Source organism: Scardinius erythrophthalmus (assembly GCF_964197995.2).
Source record: "Scardinius erythrophthalmus genome assembly, chromosome: 19".
Taxonomy (NCBI): domain Eukaryota; kingdom Metazoa; phylum Chordata; class Actinopteri; order Cypriniformes; family Leuciscidae; genus Scardinius; species Scardinius erythrophthalmus.
In genome coordinates, this window is record NC_138239.1 from 18,634,426 (window position 1) to 18,645,564 (window position 11,139).

General features: G+C 37.7%; 1 protein-coding gene across 1 annotated transcript in view; it reads right to left on the reverse strand.

Annotated features, from left to right (window-relative positions):
* The window catches only part of ttc27 (tetratricopeptide repeat domain 27), an 85,242-nt gene extending 82,565 nt beyond the window's left edge, over positions 1-2,677 (reverse strand). Inside the window, exon 1 of the mRNA XM_081348060.1 lies at positions 2,407-2,677. Within this exon, the coding sequence (XP_081204186.1) occupies positions 2,407-2,491 (85 nt within the window). The 5' untranslated portion in view covers positions 2,492-2,677. The remainder of the gene's footprint in view (positions 1-2,406) is intronic.
* Positions 2,678-11,139: the final 8,462 nt, after the last annotated feature.

Below are 11,139 nucleotides of genomic sequence, written 5' to 3' on the forward strand. Positions count from 1 at the left end.
TGAAGTGGCACTGAACTCATCCAATTTCACTATGTAATGCAAGACAAAAAAAATAATATTTTGGAGATGAAGGCATGATGTTTTCTTTTATTTTGTAAATTAATCACATAATGTTAAACTGTGCATAAAATGTAATCCACTGGGAGACCACAGATGGTTGTAATTACCTGTACTGCATTAATAGAAGGTCAGTTTTAATAAAGATTTTTTTTAATAAAACACGGGGGCAGAAACATTTATGATGTAGCCATGTGTGCACTGTCAAGACTTCTCATTGTTTAATGCGGAGGATGACTTTAGCTAGCCCACAAGACTCCGGAGGACTGGATTAGGAAAGACCCAGCCTCACTAGGGTGCAGCCTTCCATTTAAAAAAACACCCTATTTTGGCTCCGCTGTATTTTGATTCATTAAAAATTACTGGCAAAATTTGTTTGGGAACCCAACTACACTGGGTGCATCTCAATTAGCTCCCTAGTTCAGTAGTCAGGGCACTGATCAGAGAGTCGGCCATTATAAGGGCTGTCTCAGGCCCTGTCCCAAATGGCACACTTCGGCTGGATCCCAAATGGCACACTTCATTTGGACTTGCGGTCTCGTGGCCTTAAATTGCACTTTCGGTCTTGTGGACTTAATACGGCTGCCACGTGCACGTGTCCATTAAGTCCAAGAGACCGTAGGGTGTCCCATTTATCATTTTAGGTTTCAGAAGGGTGCTCGCGAACGCCCCCCTTTGCGACGATATGTGCCCTCGATGCACACTTTTGCCGAGCCCGCACTGAAGCTAGCTCCGCAGAAGACTTCTTCCCGACAGTCAAAGCGGCGTTACGTCAAAAAAAAAAGTGCGGACTCGTAGGAAGACCGCAAGTGCTTAGGGTGCCATTTGGGACAGGGCCTCAATCGCGAAATCCTTCCAGTGCACTAGACTGTTCGCTCTCTAAAAAGATCCCACAATGCACTGCAAAAACTAGGAAGCATCAATGCTCACTATGCTCCCTTACTAGAAATTACGCCACATTTCTGAATCATGGGATAGTTCTCCCAAAAATGAAAAATTTTCACATTCTTCCAAAACTGTATGAGTTTCTTTCTTTTGTTGAACACAAAAGTAGATATTTTAAAGAATGTTGGTAAACAGACAGCTGATGGCACCCTTTGACTTCCATAGTATAGGGAGGGGAAAAAAACTATGGAAGTCAATGGGTGCCATCAACTGTCTGTTTGTTTAATAATTATTGCGTAAGTTGTTTACATTAGATTTACATTTAATCATTGAGCAGATATACTGATTCACGAGCGGAATGAGACACGCCCTCTTTGCTTGAATGACTAAAAGAATCGACCCTTAATTATATCTTGCTCAGGAACCGGACTACATTAGCAACGCTGTATTTTGATTCACTAAAAAGAACCGGCTAAAAGAGTCATTTGTCCGGAACAATAACTATATTTGCTTAATTCACCAAAAGAATCGACTCTTAAGACTCTTTTATTCAGGAATCGGATTAGATTCGTCATTCAGAACCAACTCGGAGTCATCTGTTCGAAATGGAACTACATTCGCTGCACGGATTAGATTCGATAAAAGTACTGCTCATTAAACTCATGCGTTCGAGAATCGCTACATGCTCGCTGTATGTTTCGCGCTGTAGAATCTGTAGTGGTGTTGCGGTGCCGCTGAGTCGTAAAGCAAGAAACACTGTCCGTGTATTTAGTACGGTGTTCCGTTCCGTCCGCATCAATAGGTTCGTGGGAACAGTTAACAGAACAATAATTTAAACATTCTTTCATGAAAATAATTTTAACTAAATGAGTTCAATAAGTTACGCTAATTAAAAAACAAAACAAAACACCTCAAATGTGTTGCGCCCCTCGTTATTAACACGTCCTCTTGAGTGGACGCCCACTTAAATTAACACGGGCACATAGGAGTGTGTAGCCTACATGCGGCTTTGTTCTAAAACTGTGAGCTAAAAAAACAGCTAATTTTCTCTCATGCACATGCTCACCTCGACATCAATAGAATACACAGGCATCTATCCTCATGTGTCCGGCTGTCAGATGCGCTAAAGATGCCCTCACAAATCCTCCAATCAGTCAATACACAGATACAGAAGTTATGCTGTCAGAACGCTGTCAAATGCCGCTCGGTTCACAGTCTGTCTGGACCCAGTTCTGTGCGTCGGCGCGGCGCTGAGATTTCAACACACATGCGGCACATTTAAACCACGTGAGAATAACTGCTGCGTCCAGCAAACACTGATCAACTAGCACGCAAAACATCCACAACAAAAACCGAACAGATCCAAACCCGTATTATTATCCATAGCTGGACGAAACCATCAACATCAGCCAATATCGTCATCTCAAAAGCACATGATGTAAGATCTCTGCCGCTGTCTCTTACCTGCGGTGCTGAAGCCGATCTGTTTCCAGTCCGGACCTGGACTCAGTCCGCCCAGAACCGCCGCCTCCAGCTGCAGCATCATCATCCTCGTCAACCCTCAGAAGAGAACTAAAACACGCGTCGCGTCACGTCGCTCGAGACCTGCTCTGTGTGAATGTAAGATGCGATTGCGAAGGGTTCGTGTGCTCACTCTGATGTGTTTGATTTCTGCCCATGTGCTGTAAGTGTCATCAGTGAGCAGCCATGACAGCAACGTGGTGCATTATGGGATACTTAATAAGGAAGCGCCGCCAAGGGAGCGTCGAAATTTGACCAGGCGCTCAAATGAACGCAACGTTAAATCAGTGTTAGGTTACTTTAAATCTATCACACGATTGAAATGATATCTGGTTTGTATGCAAATTCGAATTGTAGGCTAATAAACCATTCTATTGTTTTCTGTTCATTTTTTGACTTGTATCCGCTCTCCGGTAAAGAATACGATAATGTCCAGACGACATGCATGTCCAGAATGTCTAAACAAACACAAAAAAAGATATATTAACTTTTATTCAATTGTATCATGTTATGACCTTTCACCTCTGGCCTTGCATAATTTATTTTTATTAATTTATTCATTGTTTTATCAAATTCAACCCCACTGTGTTTATATTATTAGGATAGATACTAATATTTAATTTTAGAATAATAATATAAGTACAACTTTTGTAGTCAAATTCCCAGTATAAATTCCCACTTTTTTGTTATTACAGTTACAGCTCTCTTTTGTATAAGAGAGCTTAAAATTATAAAAGTTGAAAACTTTTTAGTTTGTGTTTGTGCTAACCATTAAGCAACTCAATCAGAGAGTGAAAGATTAGCAAATGGAAAAAAAGATGAAAGAATATGTTAAACTGCATGCTGAAAGAGTGAGACAGGGCCAGAGATTATTTTCTTTTTGTTTGGAGAAACTTTTATTCAGTCAACGAGCCCTTTTCCTCTTATCATTCTTCTCATGTTAATTATATTTGTCCTTTTTACCAATAAAGCATTTGATTAATTTAAGCAGACACAGAGCTGTGATGTGAATATAAAAGCTTCCTGACAGACAGAGAAACAAGCGCAGCCATCTTTAGAATTTTGAGTTTGAACTTTTGTGGTTGCCCTGTATTTTTCTTACATTAAAGTAATACATAGAATAATTGCGGACCGGTCTACGAGAAATTAAGCCTTTAAATAAATGGGTTATTGAGCTGTTTACAGTGTTATAGAGCCTACACAGCGAGCGGACACATTCTTTCTATTCTCCAGACACGGCAACGGTCGCGATATGACGTCATACTCTGCGCGTATGTTTTAAATAACACTTTTTAATGAACCACGTATAGTGTTTATTACAAATAAATTACTAAATGCTAAAAATGAATACATGTAAATTAACAAAAAAATGCGTTGCATTTACAATCCTGTGAAAACAGGCGGTGCGCCCTGTGGTGACAAATCAGGTCCTCCTCCAAACCGGGGCTGCATACGAAATCAAAGACTTCCTTACTAATAGACGAAAAACGTATGAAAGAAGTATGTCCGAATAAAAGAATACGCAAAAAATAACCGGATGACCTACTTCCAGCGAGATTCTGAAGTGTGCATTGGATGGACACTTTACTCTCCCACGAGGCCACGGAAGGATTTGTGAATGTCAGTGAAGCGGTGGCTGCAGCTAGGTTACATGATAATGACAGCTATCATACACTTGCACACTTAGAACATGCTTTTTTTAGCAGTCTTATAGTTATTACATTTTCAAAATAAGTAGCCTAGGCCCTACTCAGAGTATGATTTTGGATGCAGCCCAGGTCTCTATCAGGACCCCAAGCAATCCCATTGGCTCAAATTAATTTTAATTGGCACTCTCTTTAGCACATGATTACAATTCCTACAAAATGATAAATGCTGTTTGAACTATAATGACCATTAGCATACAGATACCGATTAGCATGATAGCTTAGTTAATACACACGTTTGCACTTGCCCTACATGTATTTACAATCATCTTTAATGTAGCTACGTTAAATGTCCAAATATTTAAGTTATAAAAAGAATGTAATTATTTTCATTTATTTATGTAATAGATTATTATTATATTATTATTTATTAATTAACAGTTTATCAAGTGAACGAAATGTTCAATTTGTGTTATGCACTACTATATAGTTACCTACATATTTTAAATTAATATTGTTCATATTTAATAAGTATAATCATTTACTTATAGGTGACAGAGACCCAGTTTCTGTGGAAACACAAACCGGAAGACAGAACAAAAAAAGGGCTGCGTCTACATCTATATCTGCACCAAATGACTGACTGCTAGCATAAGGGAACCTGAGGGGACCGTTGACTTCTGGACTGGAGCCCTTCTGTTCTGCCTCTGATGCTTCTGGCGTTAGTAGAAGGTCATTCTCTTTATAAAAATCAAGCAGATGATTCGTCTTGATTATATGAGTGGCTGAGGACCGCTGGAGTCCGGAAGGTTTGGCAGTGTGTAATGTATGTTTGTGAGTGTGTGTCAGATATAAGGATTGACCCCCCCCACAGGTTGAAAATACATTCACACACTCAAATGCATAATGATGTATTAAACGTGAAATGACCACGATGGAAACGGTGACCCATTACATCAAACGTGACATTTGTGCATTTGTGATCACATATTGTGCAGGAAATTTGTGTTATTTAAATGACTTTCTGCTTGTTTCTTGTTTTGGTTTAAGCTTTTTTTTTTATGCTGATTCTAACATGGTGCACTTCAATTTGTCAGTTCCACTTAATTACATTCTATAGCTGTTTTCAATCGCTCTTTCTCGAGCAGTAAGGAAAGGTAATTACAGAGACGAGATATGGCTGTATTGTAATACTCATTAGTATAGAGAAATGTCTGGCAGTTGGATCAGAACAAGAATGCAATGTGAACTATGGGTTTCTTTTTATGTGGGCAGCTTCTTTTTATGCATTTTGTTTTTTGCTTTTGCATTTGCTGAGAACTCATTACTGAGTAGGCTACTGAATACTCTCTCGCTCTCTAATTGTACAAAATACAATTTACAATGTAAATTATGTAACAAAACGTACTTCAACCTTAAATTTATATTATATTCAACAAAATACTTCAAAAGAAAAATATTGTTAAAAGTGATCTTTTTGTTGTAAATTATGTATATTAACATTATGTTACATTATGGGCCCTATCATGCAGAGAAGCGTCAGTTTTTCAGCTTGCAAATTCCGTCATGTAAATAGCAAATCCGCCATGGCGCGAGCACAGCTTTTAAAGGGAATGGGAGATTAGACTCTGATTGGTTTATTGCACGTTATGCCCAAAACACACCCATTACTCATTAAGAGAATAAGGACAACCGTTTTAGACCATGTGCCTGGCGCGACGACCATTTTTCCAGTATTTAAACTAGCAAAAGTGGATCCTGACACGCCCTAAGTGCACTTGCGCCGTGCGCTTTAGACCATGCGCTTAGATCGTTAAAATAGTGCACTTTATGTAATTTAGCTAAAATAAAAATAACTAAATACAAATTTAGTTAAAATAAAGTAAAATAAGTGCCTGTGAGTCAAGGTATAACACTTTGGTTTTTTAGGCCTTTTTTTTTTTATATATTTAATTTAGCATATGGATTTCTGTTCTCACTACCTGTTTTTTTATTATGAATGGTTATCAATATATTTTAAAAGTATAAAGCCGATTTTATAGTATTGTCATATATTGCCATATATTTACATTGTAAAAAATTATATGATCAATAATTTATGACAACATATGTTTTTGTAAGTTATACAAGATTCAACACATTTTTAAGTCAGTTTAATGTAATTTAAGTTGCAATGACAAACATCCAAGCTAAAAATGTAAAAAAATAATAATAATTTTTTACAGTGTACAGCCATTTTTTATTTTTTTATTTTTCTCACAGTAGGTTACTAATGGGATCAGGAAATTAAATCTGGACTTAAACTTATTTCAACCGCACAAGCATCAAGCTCGGTGTGTGGTGTGCTGACTGCTCGGCCACTATTCTGTCTCAGCACTGTACTTGCTGCACTCAAAAATGTCTTGGTCCTCCAAAAAGGGACCAGTAAAAGTAAATGTACTTTTTCTGCAGGTAAAGTCAACACGAAATGAATTGAACTACACCATGTTTACACCGAGGGACAACTTAGGTTGAAACATCAGCATCATCTAATATCACTCATAATAAAGGTCAGTCAGCATAGGACCACATATACTTCAGCTCCTTCATATTAACTTGGGGAGAGTTTTGTGTTGTTTACAGCTCCTGGATACTGTCAGTGAATAAGCCTCATATTAAACACAAGAGAAAACCACACTGAAATGATACAACAGCCTCATGAAAGCACAGCACACATGGGTAACTCTCTCTTTCTTGTTGCCTACATCTCCCCTTTCCCTCCCAATCTGCATTATTTAAATCTTAAGCACTGTGTGAATTTCTACACCAGCGATTGATGGGCTCAGACCTCCGAGTAGCTGCTGGAATAGTGAAAAAGTACGCAAAAGGACGTCTTTAGTCCCTCGTATTGATTTATCTCAGTGGCCACTGGAGTCTAATTTACCGAACTGTCAACTGCACACCGGTCCTCAAATGATTGAGGCCATTTTTCAAGGTCTTGGATCTGCGGATTTGACTGTTGCGGCTTGTTTGGGAACAAAGGGAAGCGTGTCACCAGTCCGACACAACAGAGGCAACACCTGCAGAGCACAAAGAGCCGTACTTCAACACAAACACACCACCCCGGGAAGGAGAGGAGGGAGAGCACAGAGGAAATAGCTTCCAACGGACTGAAAGATAAAGGCAGAGAGAATATCTCTCGGTAGAAAAATATTGAAAGACAACATCCATGCAGTCTTAAGAAGAAATACAGCAATTGTTTATTGAACCCTCATAAAATATAATAAAAACATGTTATTTCTGCAACACTTCCTCACTTTCCTCTCAGATCTGAAGCTTTTATTTTACTTTCTCTTCTTTTTAAAGGTGTTTGCTGAGGCAAGCATCACTGTTGCACATAGGCTACTTATGGTTAGGGATTAGAGGAAACCCATTATTACATATAAACTTGGGTATGTAACTCTTTATTATTAATACCCCAAACCAGTGCAGCTTATTGAGCTGTGCTGATCATTTTATAACCAATTGGACTTTTTGCCTGATGGACAATAAAATGTTGAACACACTAAAATAGGGACCCAAGCCATATATAACGACCAGAATCATTATCCAATAAGGAACTATAGCAACACTCTGGCAACCAACCAGAACATCCTAGAAACACCATAGCAACACACTACCAACAAACCAGACCATCCTAGATATTCCATAGCAACACCCTAGAAAACACCCAGAACACCATGGAAAACCCATAACCATACCTAAGAAATGCCATAGCAAAGCCCTATATCAATCACTCTGAATAACCTAAAAACTCCATAGCTATATGCCTTATTAACTAACCAACCACAGAACACATATCCAGAACACCCTTGAAACCTCATAGCAACACCCAAGCAACAACAGACCATCCTAGATTTCCCAACTCCCAAAGTCTTAGAAATGCCATTGCAAAGCCAGCGTTTTTCCTTCCACTCAAAAAAACAACATTATCAGTCTGCAATCCCGGAAGCTGCATTTTCAGGACCGCATTTCTAGGATCCTAGTTTTTTTGTGACTGTACTACCGAATCGGAGAACCGCAGTCCCAGGACCGCATTTTGCAACCAAGGCAGTATTTCCATGTTTTAAAGGATTTTAAAGCTCTATTTCACCCAAATACTACTTTCTTGCAATTAAACTTGGTTGCTAAGAGCTGAATGTTGAATAATTATTGTGACTAATTAGCATAATATAATAACTTATCAAGGAAAATAAACAAGGATTCATATTATAGCCTTTTCAGTCACTAGATCAATATTTTAAAGTACAGCCACATATTTTAAAGTACAGAGGGAAGACACAAGGATGATTCTGGGGGTAGATTTAAGATTGTGTATATATTATAAAATAAAATAATCTCTTAAGACTCTTAAGAGAGAGAAAGGCGGAGAGAGAAAGAGAGAGAAGTGAATGAAGTAAGGAACATTTAGTTGAACATGTTCAACTGTCTAATTTTAAATTTTATATTTAAAAGATCTTAGTGACCAGAGCACACACACACAATATATACCATACAAAAAAATAATTATATCAATCTTCATACAAATTAATGTTCATTATTGTTATTGTGTACTGTTCAAATAGTTGTAAACATTTTATTTTCATGCTGTGGGAACAAAAGGTTCTTGAAACTTTCATGCGAATAAAGCCCCTCTAAACGGAGTAAAAAATAATAAAAAAATAAATAAAAATGAATAGAGAGAGATATGCAAGATATCTGAATAGAAATAACATCTTACTGACATGACATTTCCTGATCTTTAAATACTTAAAGCCCAGATTGTGAAGTATGCAGCAGCACTGCCTATCAATTGGAAGTTCTCCCCTCTTTTCTCAATTGTTTGCCGTGTCTTTGAAATCAATTCATAGACTAGCCTACACAGTACATGACACAATCTAACGTGGTATTTTAACAGTTAATTATTATGATGGCCTCCCTGGTCCGTGTACTTTTTGTTCATTTGATTTCCTGTTTGGAATGGAATAACGAGAAATGAAATCCAGCTCGTTTATTCGTTTTTTTAATTTAGTTTAAAAAACGAAAAATGAGATTTTGGCTCGATTTTTCATTTTTTCGTTTGTGGTTTACAAATCGGTTTATGGGTTTGATATTTCATTTGCACACGTGGGCGGTGCTGAAACGCCCCTTTCATCTGATTGGTCAAACCGCTCCGCCTTCAGTTAGCTACGAGCTTTCTTTCTGTCAGAGTCAGTACGAGTGTGGCACGGACAAATCATACACTATAATAAAATAATGTCTGAAACCACCACTCACTGTTAACTATGCACAATATGTTGCTGCTCACGTAATTCGTGCTGCAAGCGACCCCATTAATGTGAGCCACCGTATATGACAGATTATTTTAGCATGATAGGCTATTTCCCATTGATAAATACAGTGCAAATAGTCCCGTCTCTTTGGATAAAAGGGAAGTGGAAATAAATATCAACGATTGGCTGAACGGTACCATGATATGTCCGTAACATGTCCGTAGATGACCTACCCATAACTGTTACATTAGCTATAACACAGTTACAGTATAAAAATTATGTCTTAAGTTCCCATAAAACATGAAAACCCAACAACCCAATGGGAATATATTGTTGTGTAAAACATCTGTTCATAATCTGTGATTACACAATTCCAATACGAATAGCACCGGGAGGCGTCTGGAATAACTCTGCAATGATCAATCCTCATTTTTAAGCCAGCTAATTTTAGGCTCATATTCAGAATGTCCTTCTCGTACAACGCCAACGCCAACGACCGCACAAATGGGCTTCCTTTGTGAAATATAGCAGACCACCTTTTTTAAATAACAGTTTAAAAAAGATGGTCTGTGATAGATAGATAGATAGATAGATAGATAGATAGATAGATAGATAGATAGATAGATAGATAGATAGATAGATAGATAGATAGATAGATAGATAGATAGATAGATAGATAGATAGATCTTGAAGTGTAAAGCTTGTTCTCATACACAGATGTAGCCTATTTATGTACGAAATTCATGCATTTATTTGTCATTTAAACTGATGCAAACAGGCAAAGCGAGTAGAAAACACTCATTATCATGTCGCCCCCTCTAGTGGACAGCATTAAGTATTACGGCCTTCATTGCTCAGATACCGAAAGTCAATGGACATAAGCGAGTCAGACCAGTCTGAATGTCTGAGCTGAGTTTGGTGATGCATTTAAGTTCTAGGCAGGGCTGGACTGGGACAAAAATTCGGCCCTGGCATTTTGGCCCAGACTGGCCCACTACATATGATCATAGACACCACCCATCTTTGCACGCCCTTGAATATGTTTTTGTTCAACTCCTATTCCTTAAAATCACTAATGCCATGTAGGAATGAGTGAGAGTTAAAATTGTAATTTATTAACACAATTGAACTATTCTCCACAGTGATCAATCCAAAAAAAAAAAATGCCATAAGCTGCATTGACATAGCAATACCAGTGTTTCTCACAGGATTTTTGGTAAAGCTGTGGTGAGTGTGCCTCTAGGGGGGTTTGGGGGCATGCCCCCCCATAAGAAAATTTTGTGCATTTTAATGTTAAATTCATCAATCTGGTGCTCTTTGAGAGTTTAAAAAATTAAAAAAGCTTCAACCCATATTCAGTGTGCAAATTAAGCAAAGAAAAATTCAAACCTCTTTTAGTTATAGTTTCTGTCTAGATTACACTACTACACAATAAGTTCTAATATTAATTCAATGATATAATAGCCATATATTGTAAAACTAATGCACTGAAAAATAAAGGAAGCTTTCATGATTAGTTTTTGTACTAATTTCTATAGTTGTAAGAGATAAGCACATGATTTTTTATTTTGAGGGAAACTGCACAGTTATTTTGGCGGAAAACATGATTTACAAACGAGTCTCATTAAATTTAGTAAATTGCAGTAGCCTATTGGTAATCGTCAACTATGCAGATGTGGAAATAATGCGTAACTGGGTAATGGGTTCCTACACTCATGACATATCCAAGTGTTTTGAAA